The 13,064-nt window shown below is 38.2% G+C and overlaps 1 protein-coding gene across 1 annotated transcript in view; it reads left to right on the forward strand.

The window, feature by feature from the left end:
• pkig (protein kinase (cAMP-dependent, catalytic) inhibitor gamma) overlaps window positions 1–12,835 on the forward strand; it is a 31,886-nt gene extending 19,051 nt beyond the window's left edge. The window contains exons 2-3 of the mRNA XM_007572950.2: window positions 8,877–9,058; window positions 12,192–12,835. Of these exons, the coding sequence (XP_007573012.1) occupies window positions 8,905–9,058; window positions 12,192–12,274 (237 nt within the window). The 5' untranslated portion in view covers window positions 8,877–8,904 and the 3' untranslated portion in view covers window positions 12,275–12,835. The remainder of the gene's footprint in view (window positions 1–8,876; window positions 9,059–12,191) is intronic.
• The last annotated feature ends 229 nt before the right edge of the window (window positions 12,836–13,064 follow it).

Here is a 13,064-nt window from a genome sequence, read left to right on the forward strand (position 1 = left end):
TGAAAGAAGGTTTTCTTGCACGTTTGACATATTGTTTACCTTCAGTTCTTTATTTACTTTAGATTGACTGTTATTCTCCTAATTACACTGACTGAACAAATTAAAGTCATGTTGAAGTTATTGTGTATTTAAAGTAATCAAATAAGTTGTAATTCATTATATTTATGTCTGTTTTTAGTCAATTCGGTTCTGTTTTTCTGTATTGGTATCAGCCAATACTGAACCTCATATATTGGTGTTGGAAGTGAAAATAGTGATCAGTGCTATTCCTGTTGCACTAAGCAATAAATCAATTAATCACATGAAAAATTAAAACAAGTTAAACAATTTCCATTTGCATGATTTATTGTTTTTCTCCTCTTTTTTTCTACCAAAAACTGGATGACAAAAGTCTTCAGTCTAATGGGTGCATCTCCAATGTTCATTTAAGTACATAAAACATCAAACTAAAAGTTAATCGTTTAATTTTAGAGATTGACAAATGTTTGCGCTTTTTTCCTTTAAAAAACCCAAACGCCTTGCCAGCTACATCTTATAAATCAAATGAAGAACAAGTAGAAAATTTGAGCTGCAGGTGACTCTCATCCACGTGGATAATTCCTGCCTCATCAATAATCGCTGCAAAAATAGTCGCCAGACCTAAAATCGGTTGGGTGGACGGCTCTAATGGACAGCCAAATCGGCAAAGAAGCCGGCCGCAGCGCGGCTTATTGCAGATAATACAAGTTTATTACACACAAATCAGGCTTAAAAGGCTCCAGTGGGACAGAAGTGAGCCTGAGTCTCTGATGGGGGAAGGTGCTCTGACTCATGTTTCCCCAGTGAACCCAAAGCCTTTTTGTTCCTGGTTATCTCTGCGCCACAAGCTCTGCTGTTTATTGTCACCTTCCAAGTATTGGTCGATGTCTCGGTTCAAACGTGTCGCGTCAGAAAGCTTTCTGAATGGTGTCGCTGCTCCACTTTCCTTCAGTGTTTAATAGGGACAGGACAGAACGAAGGAAAATACCAGTTTCATTTTTCAGTAGCACACAAAAAATGAAAACAAAAACTGCAACATGAACCAAGTGCTGAAATTTAAAGCCAGAAAATGATTATTAGTCCTGCTTATGTTGTTTATATGTTGCTTTATATATGCAGAGGTTCTTCTTGCAACACCCACATTATGTGTATTTGGACACAGTGTGAGATTTGTTCTTTCCTCCTGATCATATCCCCCCAAATATGTTTTTGTTTTCTCCTAACAGGCTTTACTGATCTTTACTTTTGTTGTGCTTCTTTACAATGACAAGAAAGGCATTCTGATTCTGCTGCCAGCATTTTGTGATCAATTTCTGATGTCTGTAAAGCTTTAATCTGTTGAAACTGAATATGGTCCATTTTGAAAACCACAAAATAGTGTCAACATAAAGTGCTGTGTAAGAGATTTTATGATAAAACAAGATTTACTACGCTTTGAGGTCTTTAGCATGCTACATTAGCGGTTAGCCTGGCTAGCACGGTTAAAAATAGCATCTCTACAGGAATTCAAAAGGATTTGGAGAGAAAACCTCCCTGTTCAGACTTCTTATGTGCTTAAAGTATTGCTCTCTCTCACTCTCTTGCAGCCAAAATGATCAGGATGACTTCTTAATTCCATATTACAGGGATTAAAAGATTTTTAAAGGTATTTGAGGTCAGGAAGGAGAGATGTGTAAAGGAGGGAGGCTGAGTGGAGATCAGCCAATAAGCTGAGCTGCATTGAGTTTACCTTTGAGGATTGGGTTATTATTGTCTGTGAAAACCACACCGGTGACATTTGTCTGGTGGTGGGGTTTCCAGTTCCAGCTGTCGTGTTTCTCCTTGTAAACTCCCGGGGGCTTTTCACATAATTGGATATGGTAAATTAAATGTAGGTAGCCATAAATGTGAAAGGCTCAGCTTATTAAACATTGAAAGAGAGGATATTGTTTCTACATTTATGATGTTTGAGTGTAGGAAAACAATGGTGTGGATAAAATCTGGTTATTTTGTTTATAATTCCTTTAAACTTTAAAAATGAATGTTCTTAAAGGGTCGGTTCTGCCAGAATAAGATCTGTAAACGAACTGTTAACGTATAAGTAAATTCTTAAAATTAAATAATATTGAACATGCTTTCATTCCCTCCAGGATTTTGTGACTGTTTTGGGGATTTTTTGCACAAAATAAAAATCAAAGTGTTTTGTGGTAGTGATTAGAAATACTTGCACTTATGTATGATGGGAAATGTGACTTTTTATTATTCAACGTATCATTATGGATTATAAATCAAGTAAACCAGATGAGTGAGTGTTAGAAGTATGAAATACTGCCACCTGCAGGTGGGAGTAAACAGTCACTTGGATCCAATATTTTTCACCATTTTGCCAAAAATTTTCAACAAACTCACAAATACACATTGGTGTGAAAAAGTGCAGGGATTTGTTGATTTTTGTGTGAATTTCCACAATAAACAGTTAGAATATGCTTTGATTTGATTGATAAAGCAATATCTAAGCACAGTGTTATATTGACGGTTATATTTATGTGTCTCTTTAGAGCACATGTGTCAAACCTGAGGCACGGGGGCCAAATCTGGCCCAACACAGCTTTTTATGTGGCCCTCTAGACTCTAAATTAGTCCCTCCAGTTTCTTGAGAATTATATTGGAAATTCACGTAAAAATTAACAAATCCTTGTATTTTTTCACATTAATACATAATTGCGCTTATTGAAGATTTTTGGCAAAAATGGTGAAAAATATTGGATCCAAGTTACTGCTTACTCCCACCTGCAGGTGGCAGTATTTCATACTTATACCTTACATGATTTATTATCCTTAATGATATGACAATAATAGGCATATTTCCCATCATACACAAGTGCAAATATTTCTAAATTATTACCACAAACACTTTTTTAATGTTTTTTTTTTATTTGCAAAAAAATCCCAAAAACTGTTGCAAAATCCTGGAGGGACTGAAATAACTTAATTTTAAGAATTCATTTATATTTTAACAGTTTGTTTATGAGTTTAGCAATACATTCTGTCTAAAACTCATTAACCGGCCACATAAAGAGCTATGGCGGGCCAGATTTGGCCCCCGTGCCTTGAGTTTGACATGTCATGAGCATTTACTTTTGTTTTCTATGACATTATTTAAACAGCAGCAGGTGGACCATAACGACAATAACAACCAGGTGAGGATCGAGACACAATAACAACTTCATCATCGCAGTTCCCTTCATGATTACTGGGAATAAAATCTGTTTTTCTTCTGCAACACAACACCATTAACGTCCTGCCACCACAGCTGAGACCAAGAGCAACTGCATGCCGAAGAAACATAATCATCTCCACCACCACCATCATCATGGAAACCATGTTAATGATCTTGGGGTTGGAATCGATCCACATGTGCAGGCAACTAATTAGACAAACAAATGGCAATTAGACGGGAGTCCCATAATCCACTTAACAACCAGGCGAGTGGAGACGAACCAGTGCAGCGAGGCGTTGTCATAAATCTCTCTGCGAAACATTACCCTTGATGGAGAAATCACTCAACTGTTCTAGTGGGATTTCAAATTTCTGATTTTATGTAGCAGGAAATGGAATCAAAATGTCAAACATTGTTGATATTATTTGCTTTTCTCTGAGTCCTGGAGGCTTTCATTGACCAACAAGAAGCCCAATTATACTTGGCATTTAAACTCTTAATTTTATAGGCTGGTTTGTGCAAAGGAATTGATTGAATGCTAGCCAGAAACAACTTTTTAGGTCTTTTTAGTCTTTAGTGACAGCTTCCTGAGCCGTGAATTAAACCTTACTTACCGTTTTTCCCTTTCAGCTTTCCCAGTGCCTGACAACAGCTGCTGCTAGAGAAAGTCATTTGCTGCTTGGAGAGACATTTCTTTGCAGAACAAAGATGTCCTTTCCATTAAATTTTTCCGTCAGTTAGCTCTGTTTAGTCCTGTTTAATCAAACTCCATTTTGTTTGCCTAGAAAGTCCAGTTCTCTTGGGGAGGTGTGAATGTGTAATCTAACTCTGATGTGGACCAGAAAAGTGAATTCTGGTCCGCTTGAACGCTCAGGTCTTGGTTTGGTTGAAGTGAACTCAGTCCGGTTTGAATGCACAAGTGGATGCGAAGCTGGAAACCGACCATAGAGCAAAGCATTCTGGGTTAATAGAACCGAAGCGGAGTCTAGCGCTAGTAGGAGAAACAACAAAAGAGAAATCCTGCAACTGCTAAAATTTTTGTTTACTCCATTTTTGTTTAGATTTCATGAAGAAGGAAGGTGTGCTCATGTCTTATTCAGAGGTTTTTGCATTGTTTCTTTCAGTGGTTGGTGGTACAGCGCCCCCAACAGGCAAGGAGGGGAATAGGTTTTTCAAAGGGTTTGTTTGTTTGACATAGTGCAGTGTAAAAGAGAAGCACAGCAGCTGAAAATTTAACAAATGTTGCCATTTTGTTATCCAATTGAACAGAATCTGCCGGACTATGAGGTGTGAAAACGCCCTTAGCGACTCCTCACAGCGGGACGTCGGAACCATACTGAGGGCAAAAGCTGCTGCCTGATGGCTTCAGCTGTTAAGTGGTCAATATAACACACAAAATCTTACATTTACACCTGATGTATAAAAGAAAACGGGATGCTGTTTTTTGCTACTAATTGTCAACACTACAACTAGATGACAAGGCAGAAAAAAAGATTTAAAAAGATTTAAGAAAAAACAATAGCGAGGGAAAGGGAAGTAGTTCAGTTATGCTAGCTTGACTTTGACAACCTTATCATGTAGGTGTGATGTAGAATTCAGTGTTTTGGTTCAGTTAATTTCTTTTTTTTTTTTTTTTTTGAAAAGGGGACATAAACCCCAACTCTGACAGCTCATCACTACAGTGTGAGTTTAAAGTAGCTAATCAACAACCATATTAGCTAATAGCAGCTGTAGCTAATCTGCCACAGCTATCATTTATTAATAATCGCAAAATAAACATCAAAGACATAATACTGTAACGGACTGAATGTTCTGTTCTTTATGTAGGAAATGTTTGAGGGTTTTTTGGTGTTGAATCCTGAAACAAAGTGCGTTGTTGTCAGTTGCTATGGGAACGGCTCTCTGCATAGCATAGTGGACAAAGTGAGAAATGCATGTTTTCTTGAGTTGTTCTTTGTTGGTTTTTCTGCTTTATTTTTTCCTTTGCTGTGGCGCTCTGCACTAAATTAACGATACCTACATCCACAGGTTTCATTTTGTCAACATCACTTCCAGATATAAACAGTTACATGCAGGGAGTTCAAACGAGTTTCTGTAGAGGATCGCCGTGCGGGAAGACGGTATAATGCTATCATTACTGTGGTATTTGCTAAGTGTTGACGGCTAATAATTGTTGTATGCGTTCTGACACTAAAATCTATGTTTCTAAGTAGATTCTGCAGATCTTTGTGTTCCACTGGTTTGATGAGATGCAAACCATCTGAAAGACAAACCGCTTATTCCCCAATGTTCACTGTTTTATTTGCCCTGCAGTCAAGTTAAATTTGGTGAGTAGAAAAATATTTTTTTTCCTGGCATTCTTCCCAAGCAGTCTTCTGGCATCAATTATAACAAATCTCACAATGAGCTCTTTAGATTTCTCTCTGTTTTTTTAACTCTTTTCTTCCTGTTTGCTATGTTTGGTGCCAAAATTAAGTTGGAGTTTCACTCGTCTGTGTTTGTCACAGTTGAAGTTGCTGTAAACTTTTAATTGTTGCTCTGATTGTAGATATAGGCATGTTTAGGAGAGCAGCTGCTTTCTTGAAGTCATTTTCTGACTTATGGCACATTTTCTTGACTTTCCTATTTTGAAAAGTGGTCAAAAAGGCATCTGGGAAATGTTAGTTGTATAAGACACAAAGTTTTGGATTTTATATTAAATCTTCTTACTCAGGAAAGGAAAACATGTCAGAATCTTATAATAAGATTCTGGCATGTTTTAGACGGTTTTTCTGGCTTATTCTGGTGTCTTTTACGGTCTCATCTGTCTTTTCTACCTTTGACTGGTTGAATTAAATAAAGAATTAGGGATTTTTAAATTTCACCCCTGTTTGTTTAGTAAAAAATGACTGAAATAGTGCAGTTTTTTTTGTTTTTCCTGCTGATCTGATCGAATCGAGAGAAAATCGTCCCGTTCTGCTCTCCGGTGGTTAACGATGGTGGTTATATCTCCGTCTGTTTCACCCTTCAGGTCGTGGAAGGGACTTTCAGTGAGAGCCTCCTGCTGTTTTTTGGCTCAATAAGGATTGTGCCGCCTGCTTTTTAAGACCACAGAGTTATCCGTGGATCATACCACCATCTGTGGCTCTGAACACAAAGCGGCTCTTGTTGATTGTAGGAGCAGTCAGGGGAAAATGCCACCAGTTCAGAATACGGTGACATTTCCAGAGGTTTCACTCTTACATACAGGACCTCAGTTCCTCACTCGGCATGCTGGCTGCTGGCCTCCCACAGACTGACGGCTTGATTTTTTTTTTTTTTTTTTAAAAAACCACACAAATGTACTGTACATCAATCATCAATCAAGTTTATGAGTATAGCACATTTCAGCAGCAAGGCAGTTCAAAGTGCTTTATGTCATAAAAACATAATACAGAGTCATAAAACATCATTGTTGCACATCAACATGTTGGTTATTGTTTCATTTATTATGGTTGAAAAGCTAAACAGATTTCTTTTTAGTCAAGATTTAAATGAACTCAGTTTTTCTGGAAGTTTTTTCCAGCTTTGTGGTGAATAGAAGCTGAAACACATGTTACCAGCGGTGGAGAAAATGCTCAAATACTGTAATTCAAAAATACTTAAAGGGGACGTATTGCGCAAAATTTTGATTTGGGACATTTTTGTACTTCTGTTTGGGTTTCTACTGCTTCTAACAAGAGCAGCCAGATGGTTTCTGGCAATAAGTAAATGTTTTTTTGGTTTCTGTAAAATGTTCCATTTAAAAAAAACAAACAAACCTGTAACGCCACAAATCAGCAGGCACTACCCGTTACCTAGCAACACCAGCGAAGCCCAGCCCGCTACCTAGCAACCCAAGCAGAGTTTTGGTCAGGTGGTTTTAAAGCTGCGTGCGCTGAACAATGGCTGCTGGGAAAGACCAGAGTTTTGTTGTTGATTTATCATCAAGAAACATCATGCTACATTCTTGTTGGTTGTGCAGGAGGCTCTACTTCTGCTTTTCAAAGATGTACGGTTGCTGTTTGCAGAAATGTTCACATGTGAGCATAAGCATTGAGTTGTTTTCTGTCGTCTTCTTGTTTGTGGTTTGGGCCAACTGGGCAACACTCGACTGCGGATCATGTGACTCAAGTGATGCAAAAAAATAAAAATAAAAATTCCATTGCAGTTTTGTGAAATAAGCCAATTTCAGTTTCTACTTTTACCAAAAGGCTTGAGTTCTTTCTAAAGTGGTGTGTTCAAATTAAGCAAACTTATTTCTGAAATGTCAAATTGCTCACTTCCATTATAACGTCAATGGAAACGCATAAAACGGGAGTTTCCGTGAAGGAGTTGAAGTGTGTGGCCAGGTCAGCATGATGTCATCGTTTCTGCCGTCTCCTTTTCTTCTTCATGTGATTTGGCTCTCGTCACTCAGCCGCTGCTGTAATTACGCCTCACATACATAGATCTCTCCAGAGAAACCTTTAGCAGTTGTGACGACGTCTCCAGTCTGAGAACTTCTGCCTCCTTTTTCTACCCAGATACTTTCTGTTGCTGCTTTTCTCCGTTTATTTAACTCCCTGCAGCAGGTTCTTCCTCATCCTTTTTCTTCGAGGAAACGGTTTCCTGACTTGGCCGGATCTGAGACCCATTTGAAAATGGAGTGAAAACAGGAAACGGATGAGGAGTGAATTGCTAATGGGGTTTCTTTTATTTATATTTCCCTCTGGCCCCACCTCAGCTGGCTGTCAGAGCTCTCTTACTCTGGATTTCCATATTGACAGGAGCTTTATCCACTCCTCCTTTTTAAACGCTGTGTAAGTACCTTCAGGAGAGACAAATGGACTCTGAGAGGGGTTGGACTGAACAAGTGAAGGCCCTTTATCCTGATGTAATTAGGTCAAGCATTTAGGAAAGATGTCAGTGCTTCCATTAGTCTCGGTGCAGAAAGAGGAAGAACAATGATTAAGATCTTCTCTCCGTTTTTCTTATTGATTCTTTTTCTTCTGCTTTTCTCTTTTTTTAACCTAAAGATCCAGAGTTGCTTCCTCAGTATTGTACTTTCTCTCCAGTAACTCGTTTTCTCCTCTGTCCAAACGCTTTGCCAAAATCAAAGCGTTGAATCCACCTATGGGGCCGCAAAAAGTATTTTAAGAAAAATGTTTTGTGCCAATAATAAACTAAAGTAAAAATGAAAATCATTGGAGATGCTAACCAGCCCACAGTTTCAGACTTTTTTAGGTTTTTTGCGTTTGAGCAAAACAAAAGTGTGGTTCTAATTAGTCATAAATGAAGGTGAATACAGAAAAGTTGTTTTTGTCATACTAAAATAAAAAAAGATTGATGGAAAACCCTGACCATCCATCTTCAGTCAGAGGCTTCTTCAAACCGCTGTAATACAGACAGCTACAGGAGATTTTTCCTGACATTATCTCCGATAACTCTTTGAAAATTTTGAATTAATATGAGTTAAAACAACATTTAATTTCCCTTTGGGATCAATAACATATTTTTGAATTTAAATTGAGGTGGGGGGGCCACAGAGAATCCTGCAGAGGGCCTCACATGGCCCCCAGGCCGCGCTTTGGACACCCCTGGTTGAAGAAGCAGTAGCAGACGAGTAGAAACGTTTCTTTTGAGCGCTCTGCTGCAGCCTAATGCTCTCTCCCTCCCTCAGGTGTAATGAGAGCGCTGGTCATGGACAGATGATGGACGTGGAGACGTCGTACTCGGATTTCATCAACTGTGACCGCACAGGCCGCCGGAACGCCGTGCCCGACATCACAGGGGAGGGGACGGCCACGGCGAGCACGAGTGAGCTCACCAAAGACATGGCAGAGATGGACCTGAAGGCTGCAGGTGGGTGGAACCGGAGACATGCGTCCAACGCCAGGAAGGACGGTTTTACTTACAGCTGAGGAGATGAAGCTGAAGGGGAACGTAAACCGGTTTTTCACAGGGTCTGAGTTTGTTCAAATCAAAGTAGAAATGGGAAAATCTAGAAGATACTAAAACTTAACGTCATGCAATCGCCTTCAAACGGGTGGCATTATGTATAGTGGCATTTTATTAGGCCTGTCACTGTGACACATTTTACTGGATGGTGGATTATCCCAGAAGTTATTGGGATAAACAATAATGTTGTTTTTGAGACTATTTTCAAGTAATATCATGGTAATGGCATAAAAACATCTCCAATCCTGACTCCTGCAAAGCCAAAAATGTCTCCAAGACTTTTTTTTTTTTCTTAAATATGGGCCAATTTTTTGCACACTGCTTTAATTTTTTGCTAGTTTTTCTTACGTTTAAATTTAATTGTGCATATTAGTGGCTAAATTGTTTTTCAATGTACTTGTAGCAATAATTTATTTATTCTTTTTTACATGTGAAAAGGCTTCCTTCCATTTTAACTGCAGTGTGTACAGTTTTTAAATCCCCTGCAGGAATAGTTCTGGAAAATCAAAACATTTATTTTAAAAAAATAAAGATCAGAGTTCTTATTATGGGCTTTTCCACGTTAATCACAAGGCACACACTCTTTCATAAAATGAAATTATGGGTAGAACTCAGAAATGTTGAGCGTCGGCTCCAGACTGCAGCATAATAATGTGCCTGCAGTGTTTTGCAACAGAGCAAAGATGGAGAATTTGTGGCTGTTTGACCAGCAGTAGCCAGGATGTTGACAGGTTTTATGTCTAAAGGCCTTTTTTTCTACAGAAAGTGAAAGATTATTTCAGCTCTGTGTTTTCAGTGAGGAGATCAGGCAGATTGTGTATCTATATCACAATAATAAAGGATACAATCAAGAATTGAAGACGTTTTCACGTACTCTGCAGTATGAATTAATAATTCATTTGTTTTCTTTTTCCAAGGTGGAATGATGCTACATACACTTGCTATGGATTTTTAAACAATAATTGGGTACAGCAGGGTGAATCCCTAATCAACAAATGTGTTAATTTATATAACACCCCTTTTAATATTTGGGTAAATATCCCTTAGAATGTTAAAGAGAAATTATACAGTTTTGTACCAATTTAGATGTGGATATTAGTTCACTATTCTCTCAGAATTGGTAAAGTTCATTAAATTACTTTGCTCATCCTTTAATGTTTAATAATGTTGTGGTCAGAATCATTCAAAAATCTTGATTATTGATTATTTTAAAACCAACATGGATGTGTTATTCACCTGACCCAAAACATTCATACTTAAATGACTACAAATCATTTCCGATCAGGAATAATCAGTGGTGTGCACTTATAGCGGAAAAGCAAGTCCTGCTAAACATAAACATTAGTTTTGCTAATACTAACATGGTATTTAGCACAAGCTAATGCTAAAGTGCTAAATTCAGCCATGTTGATACCCACCATGTGTCAATGACTCAACATTAGATAGTATTACGCCCCCAACAGGGTGACATTTGTTATTGCACACCTACCTATATGCTGCTTGTGCTTCAGAAACTCATGGTTTCAGTTTTATAATTGCTGATTATTGCTGACTTAGTTGCTGATTTTGCTTAATTGATCATGGTTGATCAGTGGATTTTAAACTGGTGCATTGTGGGAATAAAATAAACATAATTTGTTGTTTTTAGAATGGAGGATGTGAGGAGAGGAAGAGGTCTTCAGCCACTTCAAAATAAGAGCCTGAATATAAATATTAAGTTAATTGAGGAATCTTTTACAGCTGGAACTACTACTTTAACACAAGTGTTGAATTTTATTTAAGGGAAAGTTTACAAAACAGCCACATAAATTAATTTAGAGGAAGCTAACTGTGCTAAGCATTTTAAAAGTTNAGCTCTGCACTCATTAACCCCAAATGAGTGCGTTTTAAACTACTGGCTATGGAAATATATCATTTTTTGTCTAATATTTTTCTTCTGGGTGGTTCCTCATATCCCTGCAATAATGTAAACCTGAAATTGAATTAATCTAACTCTAAGAGTCCTACTTATATCCAAAAAGTATGACTTCCTGCTGTGGCTAGCTTGGGCCTTGACTTTAATTCTTCACCAAGAAGACGTAGGCTTTTAGTTTGTGCCAGTCCCAAATTTAAAACCGCCATTTTCCTGATGATCATTTCAGTTCTTTTGTGTCCTAATAATAGAAAGTGTGCAGGTGAGCAGCTGATCCTGGAGCTGAAGGCACCAATAACCAGTAGCCCACGCAGGTGTTTGGTTTCTCAGCTGTGGGATTTCTGTGTTAAATGAGCCGGAACAGCAGCAGCAGACACAGCCCTCAATTATTCTCCATAATGGTGTCTGGTTCCCTTTCATATTACTCAAATCCTTCCGCTCTGATGCACTTTTTCACTGTATTACCGGGAAATTACTTCCTTTTTAGTTGTAAAACGGTGACCCATGACCTGCAGAGATGAGACCTACTCTGGGGAGAGAAGGACCTCTTGGGGAAACAAACTCGTGTCAGGCTGACATTATGTCACTGCTAAGGCTCTAACACTACTTAAGTAATATATTATTCTGATGTTTAATCGATTTCTCTCATGATTAATTGATTAATCAAATAAAAAAATGGCATATTCTGCATGATTAATTTGATTTGTAATATATTTTGTACAGTTTTAGTTTAATGTCTGCTTTGAATATATTGTTGTTTCAGTAAATTACCTTTTCAATCTGTGTACTCCAGTTAGCAATAGATTAATAAATTAGTTGATGATCTTTCAATAATCCTTTACTCATGATTAATTTGATTAATCATATTTTGTACAGTTTTGGCTTAATTACTGCTTTGAGTAAGTGACCTTTTCTTCAATCTGTGTGCTCCAGTCAACAATCAATTGATTACTAAATTAGTTGACGATTATTACAATAATCGATTAATCATGATTAATCCGATTAATCATGATTAATTTGATTGATCGTTTCAGCCCTAGTTGCTGTAGGAAGTTTTTTTTTTTCTTGAACAGAATTGTCATGTTTTCCCCTGAATTTGTCCTGTAATCTTTTTTGTCTGCGCAGAAGGAGACCCCGGGGCCTCCCCGGCTCCAGAGGCCGAGGGCTCCACAAGCCAAGACGCCCAGGGCGGTGGGGGGCCGTCCTAAAGGCAGCAGGAGACAGAAGCGGCGTTGAGAAACGCCGAGAGGGAAATGAAGAGGTGGAACGTTAGCCGTCCTTTCTGGAGCTGAGGACACTGTCACTCACTGCCGGCCTGTTTGGAGCTTCCCTCGTCCCAAATGTCACCCACTTCTTTCTTCTTTCTTCTTTTTTACCGGACCAGATAGTAACATGGCTAGGAGAACTGAGTGGAAGTGGAAAATGGGATCCTTTGCTTTATACTCTGTTAGTCATTTATATTTCCTGACAGGATGAGGAAGCACAGAAACTTTGGATTAATGCCTGAGGAGAACTGAGCTAAACAAAATTATTTATAACTAAAGGCATCGCTCCGGCCTAGAATGGAACTGTGTCATGGATTCATTATCATCCGTTTGTCGTTCTCTTTTCACGTCTGTGTGCGTTTGTGACTCTCTTGTTCCATTTTTTTTCTAGTATTGTCTTCATTTACTGTCGAGTAAAGACTTCATATTTATTGCTAAATGTTAAGTGATAACTTTGTGATAGAACTATTCTTTGTGTAATAAAATACTGATGAATTACTGTAACATTTGTACGTTTCTAAGCGATAATTACGTTCTTACACTAGGAATCCGTCCGTGTTGTGGGTTATGGAGACTGCTGATCAGGGAGCAGTAAAAGGCGTGTTAATTAGATCCATCAATATTCCTGAACGCAGCTTGTTGTGTACATGAGAATGGTGTTGACATTTCCATCCAGCATGGCTGCCGTGTTCATTTATCGCTATGCACAATAAAGAAGCAGATGTTTGTACAA

The sequence above is a fragment of the Poecilia formosa genome, unplaced genomic scaffold (genome assembly GCF_000485575.1).
Source record: "Poecilia formosa unplaced genomic scaffold, Poecilia_formosa-5.1.2 Scaffold312, whole genome shotgun sequence".
Lineage (NCBI taxonomy): Eukaryota > Metazoa > Chordata > Actinopteri > Cyprinodontiformes > Poeciliidae > Poecilia > Poecilia formosa.